At 38.0% G+C, this 13,222-nt stretch overlaps 1 protein-coding gene across 3 annotated transcripts in view; it reads left to right on the top strand.

Moving 5' to 3' along the window:
• Nucleotides 1-12,111, top strand: part of LOC112517228 (villin-4-like) — a 28,959-nt gene extending 16,848 nt beyond the window's left edge. The window contains exons 10-22 of one of the 3 annotated variants that reach the window (XM_025124594.1): nt 589-744; nt 2,094-2,162; nt 2,251-2,319; nt 2,448-2,585; nt 3,749-3,877; nt 5,686-5,833; nt 5,963-5,970; nt 6,626-6,766; nt 8,134-8,259; nt 8,348-8,416; nt 10,375-10,759; nt 10,865-11,064; nt 11,632-12,111. In XM_025124594.1, the coding sequence (XP_024980362.1) occupies nt 589-744; nt 2,094-2,162; nt 2,251-2,319; nt 2,448-2,585; nt 3,749-3,877; nt 5,686-5,833; nt 5,963-5,970; nt 6,626-6,766; nt 8,134-8,259; nt 8,348-8,416; nt 10,375-10,759; nt 10,865-11,064; nt 11,632-11,745 (1,752 nt within the window). In that variant the 3' untranslated portion in view covers nt 11,746-12,111. Of the gene's footprint in view, nt 1-588; nt 745-2,093; nt 2,163-2,250; nt 2,320-2,447; nt 2,586-3,748; nt 3,878-5,685; nt 5,834-5,956; nt 5,971-6,599; nt 6,767-8,133; nt 8,260-8,347; nt 8,417-10,374; nt 10,760-10,864; nt 11,065-11,631 lie in introns of all 3 variants that reach the window. The other 2 variants (XM_025124592.1, XM_025124593.1) reach the window with 2 other exon arrangements.
• The last annotated feature ends 1,111 nt before the right edge of the window (nt 12,112-13,222 follow it).

Genomic DNA, 13,222 nt, shown 5'->3' with positions numbered 1-13,222 from the left:
AGAATGCCGAGAATATCTCCCCGTAAATTGGAAAGGATTGCAGAAATAATTAATGGGCTATTACCAAAAAGGCAGTTTCCAAAACTACACAAGGATCGGAAGGCTTCAGAGCTTCCGACCCTTCAGAATCAAAAGCCCTCCAGAATCAGAAGCTTCAATTCCTTAGAATCAGAAGCTCATCAGAGTCAGAAGCTCTGACTCTTCAGAGTTGGAACCTCTGAGTCAACACCACTTCAAAATCAGGAGCTTCTGAACAAGACCCGAAAAGCATCTGAAAGGAACTTCAAAGGCTGCCTCTTGGACCTCGCCAGGGTGCTGCTCCTAGGACCCCACAAGGCAACCCCCTTGACCTCCTGCTATATGGCGCCATCCGACAATTCTAGGTTCTAGCTAGCTTATATGAATGTGCAATCCACACCTCTTAGCCAATAATATAGCTCAAATACCAACCTCATATTTGCTTGTGAATCCAATTACATAAAATGAACCGATGATTTCACTAAAATCTCTAACATGTATATATATAATGAAGATGTAGTTCAATGTGACTTTTATATTCTATTAATGTATACCAACATGGTTGTCCAGGTCTGGCGTGTGAATGGCCAAGAAAAGAATCTTCTAGGAGACGATGACCAGTCAAAGTTTTACACTGGAGATTGCTATATCTTTCAATATACATATACTGGAACAGATCAAGAGGAATGCCTTATAGGGTCATGGTTTGGAAAGCGAAGTGTTGAGGTAATTCTTTTGCAATAAATTTTCGGATCTTATATGGAAACATAATGATGTTTCATTGAGCACCATGACTAGTGGCGGATCTAGCAACTTGGGTGACGAGGGTCAGACTTAAAGAATGTTGAAAATTTTCCAAACCCAAATAACCGACCTGAACCAAAATGGTTTACAGTTAAATGGTTCAACTTCAGTTATTCTTTTACTATAACAGTTAAACCAAATAGCAAAATATACCATTTAATTGAATGTGTGGGGTCTTGTAAAAATTGAATAGGTTCTTTAAGCATAAAACTAAGAAACTTGTTAAGGGTAAAATGAATCCAATTTTAATCTTTTTTTAATTTTTTTAATTTTTCACTCAGAAGCCCCATTTGTATGTGACTCCATTACTGACCATGACTACACAAGTATTGTATCACAAGTGTGGACAAAATATGCCACGATGCAAGTAGTTTGCAAAACTGTAATAAACCAACCAAAAGGGTGGCCTACCTAAATCCGGGTTACCGGAGGTCAGGGTTTAAACCTCGTCAAAACTAAGGACGATGTGTGAAGTCATTTGCCATATATAAAATATTATATTTTAAAAAAAGGACTTAGGGACGGTTTACTAAAGACTTACCCGATAAGTGTTTACTGGTAAAATTCAACATTATTACTTATTTACCGGGTAAGATTTTACTCCCCGAAAACAACACCGTATGCAATAATCTACTCGATAAGCTCTTACCGTAGTAAGAGTCGTCGTCTTCACTTACCGGGTAAGACTCTTGTTTCTAGTTTAAATCTTACCGGGTAAGATTTTTGGTAATATGACTTCGTAAGTGCTTATCCGGATAAACGTTTGAGGTGTAAAAGAATCAATTATTAGTGCATAACTACTCGCTTAAGCCTTTTATTCCCCGTCATAAATTCATTTTGTCATGGACTCAGCTGCATCTATCGGGTGTTTTTCCCATAAGGTCCTAGCATTGTACATCATTGGGTAGTTATGGAAGGACGGCGGTAAATAAGATCCCTTGTGGAGGCACACTACCACACTAGTAGGAAACTACCAAATTCCCGTGTTGTTTATTGCTTTTATTAAACAGTGTTTGGTTGTTTAGGAGAGATCTGGCTCTCAAACCCAGAATTATCCTTTTCTTCTTGTAATTGATTATCAATTTAGCAATTTCAATTAAAAAAACAGTGGATTGGTTCCTATCAGTTTGTTATTGGGACCTTAGGGTTTGTGCTAGATATTGAAATATCCCCCTACACCCTTGAGATGATGAGTAATGTTGGCAAATCAGTTACCCCAATTTTGATCACTCAATTTCACCAACATATTTATTTAACTGAATGTAACATAGGAAGAAAGAGATTCAGCTATCTCACAGGCAAACAAGATGGTTGAGTCTTTCAAGTTTTTGGCTACTCAGGTTAGTTAATTGATCTGATTATTTAAATTAGTATTATAATTCTGTTTTGTTAGTATTATACTGATAATTTGGTTTCATGGATCTGTAGGCATTCATTTACGAAGGAAGGGAACCTTTCCTTTTCTGTGCAATATTTCAGAGCTTTATGGTCCTCAAGGTGTGCTTCAAATAAGATGGGAGGAAGAGAATCATACATTAGAAATCGTATTTATCTCCCTTAATTCATATAGTAGAATTTAGCAATTCCTGTGATTGACTAAGATCATAAATTTGATAAATTCTCAGGGTGGTCTCAGTAGTGGATACAAGAAATACATATCAGAGAACGGACTACCCGATGATACCTATAGAGAGGATGGAATTGCACTATTTCGCGTTCAAGGCACTGGACCAGATAACATGCAAGCAATCCAAGTTGAACCTGTAAGTAAATCCCACACAAAGGTAGGGTTTTGAGGGGGGATGTACGCAGACTATACCTCTACCCGTGTTTCCTTGAAGACCCTCAGGCTTTTAAATCAAATATAAAAGAACAAGCGAGCAAGCTACATCTGAGAGAGTACTTGCAAACAAGCAAACAGAAAAAAGCAATAGGGAAGATAATCCCTTTCTGATTGACCATAGAGTAAATCTCTGCAGTTAGTTTCTGATTCTATGATCTTTTGATGGTCAATATGTGATTATTGGGTGTTCTTTGTCATTCTACTTCAACGGCTAGTTCGATACTTCCAGTAAGTATATGTGATGACGAGATAGTTTTGGATAGTTCAAGGAGTATTTGGACAATGATTCTGTAGTTTTTTTGCTTTAATAATCATTTCTGGAAGGTTTACGGACATCTTTCAGATTTTGTAGAAAAGGGATATATTTGACATTATACCCTTCTATGTCAAAGGGTTTTTAGTCATTAATCAAAGTTCAGGGGTGGCTACTGGCTAGTCATCCTTTAAAAGTCTAAGGAATTGTTGGTAATCCACCAACATGTAAGTTGTCTGCCTTTACGTGAAACTTGAAAAGGGGGGGGGGGTTGTAATTAGCATGCCATGAAAAGGTAGAGGTCACAAGTTCAAATCATGGAAATAGTTTTCTCATCAAAGTGCAAAGAAAAACAGCATAGAAGGACTTCTCTCCTAATCCTTACAAAAGCAGGAGCCTGGGTGTTGGGCCTAGAGACGCAGAAAAAAGCCCTGGCCGGAACCAGCCAGGCCTAAAAGCTCGATCAGTCCCACTTTTTTTTCATGCCTCGGTTAAAGTCCGGCCTATAAAGGCCTGACCGGGCCCATATTCACACCCAAATCTTGGTCGCAGATTTTGAAGGCCTGGGTTTCTTTTTCTTGCTACAAACAGGCATGGAAGAACTAGGCCCGAAAAAGCCTGGGCCTTGTGCGTCTCTAATTGGGCCCTTCATTTATCATTCTCAATAACATGTTTGGCCGATCCTGCCATCATTATAATTGTGTGACAGATTGCTACGGAAATTTTTTGCATGAATATATAACAAAGTTTACTTCATGTTTTTTTATAGCTAAACAAGGTTGTCTTTTTAATCACCCAAAGATGTATCATTTTGTTTCTGATTGGCTCAGGTTGCTAAATCCTTGAACTCCTCCTACTGTTACATACTACACCATGATTCACTCATCTTTACCTGGAATGGAAGCCGTACGACTACCGAGGACCATGAACTTGCCGAGAGGCAACTGGATCTGATAAAGGTATGCTTCTTGTTAACAGTATTTACTTTTAATACGCACCTTCAGAGATTCAGCAGATTCCATCAGTAATTTATACTTCTGCTTGGGGTGTAATATTCTGATCTGAAACAACACATATGATGGTTTTTTCTCATTTGAATTTCCTTGTAGTAATAGTGCCTTCTGTTTCTACAACAATCAAATGTTTCTTGTTTGTTTGTAATGTCCATATTGAAGCATGCATATGTAAATGTTAATATATAATCGTAGATGAGTAACATAGCTGACCAAGCAGTGAGTTTCTCTTCTTGTGTTGCTAGTCATGAGTCATGACTCCAAGGTTCGAAGGGAGAGAGAGTTTGCGGGATGTAAAAGAGAGGACAAAGTCCCTTTTGTCAAATGAAAAGCCAAAAGCCTTGAGAGACTCAATAGTCACTTTAATCTCTCCTTTATATGTGACCCTACCTTGTTATGTTTAAATGTAACACAGAAATGTATGATAAACACAATTATATGGACAAGGTATTATATTAATAATTTCATGATTCAATATCCAACCTTACAACCATTGACTTTTGGGCAGACAAAGAACATACACAAGAATTTGGACCGCCACTTGTCATCATTGTCACTGCTTGCTGCTATAGCCACATATCTATTTGCTGTCACTTACAGGTCCGCAGTACGTATGTTAGTTAAGTTGGATTGTTTGAACCGGACACAATGGTCATTGATGCTAGAAGGTAGCCTCCATAGCTAATGAAGTGTCACTAACTGATGCCGGACCCTCCATCACCCTGACTAAGGGGTGGGACAGCGGTGAAAATGGCATCCTTGTGGTCACCCATCTTATATTGCACATCTAGGCAATGACCATCTTTTTTCTATTTTTACACTTGCTAAGACTTCAACAGACGCTGCTTGAATTCATCTTAACAGACGTTGCTTGAGTTCATTCAAAATCCTATCACGCACCTCCAAATACTGATCCACCTTGGAGACTGGAGTGGAGTTTTGACCATAGTAAACTAAATGCATATTTGCCGCTATGATGTTTCATACTTAGGTGAGCAATCTTCCAGTTCATGTTTGCTCCTATATAAGGGCCGCTAGATGTCGTTCTCCTTAATTTGAGGTATCTAAAGGCTTCTCAAGAATGAAATATCGTGTATTTGGAACAGGGTTATGCTAAGAATCATGTTTTCTATGAAGGACCAAAACATATTGAGATTGACCTAGTCATCTTGTTTGGGATTCCATTATTGGTACTCCATCAAATCCTCCCTCTATTTAGCCAATTCAAAACTGGACGGAAATTCAGCTGATATTTTAAAACTATGTAAGACTCAAATTGACTATAGCGGATGAGTTATGGTTAGGGGTAAAATGCCCACTATAACCCAGAGCTGGTTGGTTCTTTATAGCAGGTAAGGCATGATCGATATTTATGTCCCAACTCGAGGAGTGGTAATCATGCTACCCTTTAGCCTATAGAGTTCATCTATTGTATAAAATCAGCTTTAGATCTTGTTTTCTTATTCTCCAAGTTAGCCCAAATGTCCATGTATTGTATTATATATGCTCTTTATTTATCTATAGAATTGAACATAGTTTAAACCCAATTCACATGTTCCATGCCGGCTATATTAGTTCTAAACAGAGATTGTATGTCATAATCATGTCAAAAACTAATTACAGACCATGATTCCGAAAGGCATACTGCATTCTAAACTTGAGTCCTACAACCTCTCCGCTTGTTGAGTTGAGAAATGCATTATAGCCTGTTGACTCCTACTCCTAATGTTCACTTGTCATCATACTGCTTGCAGCCTAATATGCAGACCAGAGTACATAAGGAAAACACAGAATCTGAACAGTTTTGGGAAATTTTAGGCGGAAAAACTGAACATGCCACTGAAAAGATTGCAAGCGTTGCTGAAAGTGATCCTCATTTGTTCTCATGCACATTATCCAAAGGTTGAAGAAACTCCCTGATGAACTCTTATTCTCCATGCCAAATTCTTATCATAGACTTCTTGTGAATTTACTAACTGCTTTTTGGTTTTCAATGCCTTTTGCTGGAACTTTTTGCTCGTCCAGAAGGAGATCTGAAGGTGTGTATTATAAGAGAGAAGTGTTTCTTTTATGTTTTGAAGTATAAGTTATTCTTTTATGTTTGCAGTGGATTGTTTGTCCTTTTAACTAGTCTAAGTCCTTATTTTTCTCTTTGCTCACACTTTTGCACAAGCGGTGGATCTTTATAGAAACAACCGCTCTACCTTTCAGGGTAGAGGTCAGGCCTGCATACATGCCCCCATAACCTACTTTCAAGTGAAATATATTGGGTTTGTTTGGTTTTGTTTAGTGCATTGTATGCTCAATTTGATTTATTGAGCACAAATGGAATTTTTTTGCCTTTGAAACGTTTTTTATTTGGTTTTAAATTTAAGTTTATCTAGGAAGTATTGATTTCTAGAAATAACTGCTCTGCTACGACTTCACTCAACCACCTGGTAAGAGAATCGGGGGAGGGATGAGAAGGATTCAAAGGTCCCTCAAAAGAGTACGATTGATTTAGATTTATACCTTTCCATGGTTTATAATCATCTCTCCTGATTCTGTCAAAACTGCAAATGTTTGAAACAGAATCATAACATAGACATGTATCTGCTGAACTCACACATGGACAGTTATATTAGCCTTCTATGAATTAGTGCCTTCAACTTGCTAAACCCGCTTCAAGAGAATGATTGGGGTTTGCTGATGCAGGTGTCTGAGATATACAACTTCAATCAAAATGATCTGTTGGCTGAAGATATATATATCATTGATTGTAACTCAAGCATCTTTCTTTGGGTAGGGCAGCAGGTTGATTCAAAAACCAAAACACAAGCATTAGCTATTGGCAAGGTATGATTAAATCACTCTTCTTACAAACAGACATTGCTTGAATTGCTATATATGTAATGACACACCGGAAGCTTGTGGTAGCTTGGGCCTTGCACATTACACACCCATGAGGATCTTTTTTGAGTAGGTGTCTGAGATTTTAAGATCAAGAGCCCAATGACAGGTTTACAAGCTATAAACAAATGTGGCCTTATTGCTTACCAATATGATTAATATATGTTGCAATATGAGAAACTTTCTTTTGAAATTTAAACCAACCGCATACTGCCTCCGTCCCAAAATAAATGTCCACAATGAAAATGGCACACCATTTTTGGAATGTATAATTATTACACTTTTTAATCAACTGAAAGATATTTTTACCCTTAATAATAGAGATTTTCTCCATCTCATAATTAAGGGTAGAATGTGAAAGTAGACACTTATTTTTTGTCCAAGTTAAAATAGAAATATGGACACTTATTTGGGGACGGAAATTAGTATATGACAACCATTAACACTTTAATGGAATATGAAAAGAGAGCAAAAGCGCGCACACACACACATTCCTCTCTCTCTCTCTCTCTCTCTCTCTCTCTTTACAACTACTCTTTCATGATGTTCTAGAAGCCTTTATGATGGAGCTCCCAGAATTTAACAACTGATTTTTATCTCAAAATCAAATAATCAGGACTTTTTGTTACAATTGAACAATAATGTAAGTCCAAATAACTGCACTTTTTATGTATTGGATTTGATATTGTAGCCCATTTTGATCATGCAAAGCTCAGAAAATAATTCTTCCCTCTTTTCCTTCTGCCAGCCTAATAAAGGGAACCCAAAACAAATTCAAATAGCCTAACAGAAATATTCTGTAACAGAATTCAGTCACCCTGGCAAATAACTAATCCTCATGCTCACACAATTATGGCCTCGTGGCAGCCATACAATCTAGCACAGTTATCTGAATTACCCTTTGTTAGACTTACGCCTCACATGCATGAAACGTATGAGTGGTGTTGCTCATTTTACCGAATAGGAAAAACACGCCAATCATCCAAAACGATTCGAGCCTTGACAGGTTTTATAGTATGTTTTGAGCTATTCATGACAAGTAAGGAGAAGTGCATTTGGAATGACACTCATTTGGCTAGCTAACTAAATTGATATTAAAACAATAAATTTATCAAGCAAACATTGAGAATCATAGAAGAATTTCTATTACATGTTAAAAAGATCATGAGGAAATGATTAAATATTTCTTAAGAATGTGAAAGAATAGTTTCACCATGTGTATCATGGTGCCTCCAAGGAGTATGTATGGGTTACACATCTAGGAAATTAGTTTGACAGAAATCTCTTTTTGTTCTATAAATGGAATTTGACAGAAATTTCTGGAATGCGATGTTCTACTTGAGAAGTTATCTCTTCAAACTCCTCTATTTATCATAATGGAAGGAAGTGAGCCACCATTCTTCACACGTTTCTTCACATGGGATTCAACCAAAACTGCAGTAAGTTGTCTCCTTGTGATTACAAATTGGAGCATCCCAGATAAATTAAAAAAATTGTAATGCGTTCACTCTGTTAATATGGCTGCAGATGCATGGCAATTCATTCCAAAGGAGGCTCTCTCTTATAAAAGATGGGGGCCGTTCAACGATGAATCTTGTAAGCCATAATTTCTGTAGGCAAACAATTGTTTTTCATATTGCATTTTCTTATACGTTAGAGTTTGTGACAATCATGCAGTTTAAGCCTCGAAGCATAGGATTGTTGGCAATATGTGTGTTTGGATCTATCTTTAACTTGGTGGCTTTTGTCTCATGGAACTTGAATAGTTAGATATGTAGATAGGTAACTTATAAGCCTGTATTAGCATCCTTTGATATTTTGTCCACCCGGAATGTCCAATTAGACTGTTTGAGGCTTGCTAAAAGGCATTGATGACTTACATGAGATAAGCAAATGTGTAGTTATATATTCTAGGAACTGACATGAAATACTTGTAAATCAGTAATTTGAGACTAACCAAATTGGTAGCTGTATGTTTTGAAGCTGACATGAAATACTTGTAGATATGTAATTTGCAAGCGTGACCCATAAAAGATATCCTCTCAATCTTCCATCAGTTGGTCCCTCCACGGTACACGTGCCTGCTCTGATTCCATCAGTCTATCCATCATACATGGAAATCAAATTATCTATGGGGGGCGGTCCAGAGCAGATCCATCTAAATTTAACCAGCTTCTGTTTGATGGTTTAGATCGAGGTTAATGTGATGATGGAAGAAGCTAAAGATGGAGAGATCTTAACTGTGTTCGACTCTGTTCATAGAGTCAAATCTAACCCAAAAAAATCAGTGACATTTTGATTTTTGTTATCCATCTCTACCCCATTTCCTCTCTAAAACTCACCTACATACAGCCGAGTTTGTGTATGGCTCATCTGGACAAGCTGGTTTATGATGATTTGAGCTGTTGATATATCGGTCATGCAAGTCCCATGAGTTGTACTAGCTCTAATACTAGTGCACCGATATGTCATGGGGACATCACAAGTTCTTTTTTTGGCAGAAAGAAACCAAGGAATCGACTGCTCGCACACCTAGGAAAGAAATTCAACCAAATTTTAGCATATGGCGTTCAATTGTCCACACTCTGCAGTAGCGTTTCGGGACTTTGTTAATGGTGGAGATCAAATTCAGTCTCAGTTGGCTTAATTGGCCACCGCCTCTTTGCCATATGGTGCAACTGGCATCTATGTATCATACCTTATATGTGGCAGCGAGGACCACCTTTCTGTTATGGGTCTCTTTCAGGTAATCAGGAATGGAAAGGGATTATTCCATGAGAATTTACTGAAGTGATAGACTAACTGGCCACCTGTGGCTTTGTGAAGCTTCATCAGAGGCGGCAGAGGTGGCAGCATGGGGTAAAGGATCAGACTCGTTTCTGGTTCCTGATGACTTAATCAACCATGGCCATCTTTACTGAAATTTCAACAGGCATCTGTGCGTTGCCAGGGCCAAAGATTTCCTTCTTTGCATTGCAGTGAGCCCATTTTTTTGTTTTGTATAGCTTTCTTGTTGAGAGTACAAGTCTGCTGACATGCCAAGAGGTTGGAGATTGGTTCTTTAGGAATTTTGCTGTTATTCCTATGAGTATGGTTCAAATTAAGTGTTCCCTCTTACAATTATAGAACTTGCAACAAGCACCCTTAAAGTTGATAGGCTAAAAGAGTATAGGTTTCTGGAATAGTCCCATATGATTTATGAGTTCATGTCTCATCTTTAGCTTTTAAAATTGGTAGGCTAAAATCTGTTGTATGAAAGTTCATTTGCACTTTCCTAGGAATATTTCAGTTATTTGATTGTGTTCTGTGAGGCCCTGATTGATGCATGCTCTTCAATGATCAAAAAGGGTGTTTACCAATAGAATAACTATTCCTGATGCTCAACATATGTTTTAAGAACATTTTTCATATTTTAGCCACTCTACACCTTAGGGGTAGAGGTCACATCTGCTTACATCCTATCCTACCCTCCCCTGACCCCACCACCAGGTGGGGATATATAGCGCTAGTTTGGTTTGGTAAGTTTCTTCTAATAAAGGATTATTCATTGTCAGAAACCCAAAAAGAGAGCACCAGTGTCATTTGGAGGAAGGTCTAGCTCTGAAAAACCACAGCGTTCAAGGAGTGTGTCTTTCAGCTCTGACCGACCTCGTGCAAGGGGCAGATCTCCAGCCTTCAATGCTCTGGCTTCTAAGTTTGATAATCCAGGTGGAAGGAATCTGTCAACGCCTCCTCCACTTGTCAAAAAGCTTTATCCAAAAGTCGGTGAAGGTGAAGGTGGTGGCGGTGGCAGTGGAGGTAGTGGTGGGGGTCGCAGTGGTGGCAATCTTGATCTCTCTAAAATTGTTTCCAAGTCTAAGGCTATAGCATCACTAACTGCCAATTTTGATAAACCAACACGAGAAAAACTTATGCCTCGTTCTCTGAAAGGTAATATTTGTTTCATCATCTTAAATTATAAGTAAAACAGTTTCTCTATCCCATGAGACACGGGTAGAAGACTACTACTGAAATTTGTTACCCTCTCCTCTTGTAATGTATCAGTGAAATCCGAGTCAACAGCAAAACCTGAGTTGAACTCCAAGGCTAATCCCATGAGCAGTAGAATAGGGGCCCAAACAATGAAGGAAGATGCCAAAGAGAATGAGGCCGAAGAAGAGGAAGGGCTCACGATATACCCATATGAACGCCTTACAACATCATCGACTGATCCTGCTCCAGATATTGATGTAACCAAGCGAGAGGTACAATTTTTTGAAATAGTTCGTCAAAGAATAATAAGTGATCGTAGATCCCTATAACTTTTCTCATTGTTTGTGTTTCCTTTTACTTTTGCCCTAATGTTTTTTTTTCCCTGTTTGCTTGTTTGCACACACTCTCGCTTGTAACTTGCTGACTTGTTTTTTATTTATTTGTTTTGAAAGCCAGAGCCTTTTTACGGAAACATCCTCTCTACCCCAAGGGGTAGAGGTAGGATCCACATACATCTTATCTGGTCCTTTTGGTTAAAGGGACGTTTTAACAGGGTGTTTTTAAGTTCATGACCTTCTGACACAGTTTTTTTAAAGTTCATGATCTTCTGACAGGTTTTTGTATGTTGATGACCTCATAATAGGTTTGAGAATGTCACCATGATACCCACCCAAGAATGCCTAGAAACCTGTCAGAAAGGCATGGATTCAAAAAGAACTTGTCATGAGCTGAATAACCCCATCTTCCCACCCTAACTCTTTATGGGGTTTACTAGGTCCATATGGTTTGGTTTGTTTAGATCCATATAACTTCATTAAATTTGAAGATATTATATGCAGATATATCTGTCGTCGTCTGAGTTCAAGAAGAAATTTGGAATGACCAAAGACGCTTTCCGCAAGATGCCAAAATGGAAACAAAATAAGATGAAAGTGGCACTTAAGCTCTTCTGAATCATCTCCGATCGAAGGAAACACATGCTTATGAAATTTTTACGCTTTTTCTCCTCTCACCTGCCTTTGTTTAACTGTTTTCAAACCCATAAATTACCTCTCTAACTGCAGTTATTTCTATATTTTGCAGCAGGTCCAATTTTTTGTTGTTTTAGTCTGATATAGGGAGAGCCTTTTAGCTGCTTCTGCTCCCAAGAAGCTTCTTTTACAACTGATACTGAGAGTTGGAGAGCAAATTTCAAGCAACTCTACCTTCTGCAGGTCATATATATATATATAGATTTCATTCTTCTAGAATTTAATTACTTCCATTCTGTATACCAGACCTGCTTTGCCATTCTATATGATCACAGGTTATTTTTGCTCCGTTTTGGATTTCCATCATTTATTTGTTCGGATTCTTGTGTTGCTGCAACATGGCCGTTTATTGAATTAATTTATGTATTAATCCGATGATGTTTGTTCAAACTTTTTTAAAAGGGTTTAAATGGTTTATGTATGCACTTGGTGAATGATTATAGCTCATTAGATCATTGGTTGTTTTTGAAATACGGGTTTTATGTCGTGCCACTATCTAATCCTCTCGAGTGTAACTCAAGGTTTTACCTATTTGAATGGAAGTGTAATACAAACTGAATGTAGAAACCGGTCCTTTTAATCAAAAAACCTTATATTTTTTCTTATTTACTCTTGTTACTGTTTGTTTTGATATGATGAAATTTGTTAGTGGCTTGTTTCAATTATATTATGTCACTAGTTTATCAACTAGCTTATTAGCCAATAGCAGACTGACCCAACTACTGGGTGAAGCTGGTGGTGGCCCAGGGCAGCAAAACCCATGGGGCTCCCAACCCAACACTCATTTAGGGCTTTAGAAGGTTGCGTTTTTGAACCTTTTTCCAAAAAAGGTAGCCGCTTTCAATCTCATCTGGCCTATCACACGAATTGGTCTCACTCTTGTCGTCAATCCTTAGAAAAACACTCATCTCTCGCTGTTCTCAACTATCTTCTGGTCCTGGGCTTCCGCCTTTTCGCCTAGGAGCTGCAATGTTGCCCTTTCGGCCTTGATCGACGCCCTGCCTCTCACTCTCAAAACTCGCTCTTGCCTATGACTTTCAACGAACCCTACTCTTGACCTCTGCCCTAAATCAACAGTCCAAAGGTTGTCACGGCTTTTGGCTTGTGGAATATCTTAATTCTTAACATAAGTAAAATCATGTCAAAAAATATTTTTGTATTGGTTCTCACGGGTTTATAAAACTTTCATTGTTTTCGTTTGATTTGGCCCATATATATATATATATATATATATATATAGATAGATAGATAGATAGATAGATAGATAGATAGATAGATATAGACTTGGGATCATGTGAGACCAATAGTTTTTCGTGAGACTACTAATTCTCAACTCTTGGATTAGATCTACAATCGTCAGATTTGAACATTCATAAACGCCATGAGACTTCTCAATAAT

Source organism: Cynara cardunculus, assembly GCF_001531365.2.
Source record: "Cynara cardunculus var. scolymus isolate 2C chromosome LG 8, CcrdV1, whole genome shotgun sequence".
Classification (NCBI taxonomy): Eukaryota; Viridiplantae; Streptophyta; class Magnoliopsida; order Asterales; family Asteraceae; genus Cynara; species Cynara cardunculus.
This window is presented reverse-complemented; position numbering and strand designations above follow the sequence as displayed.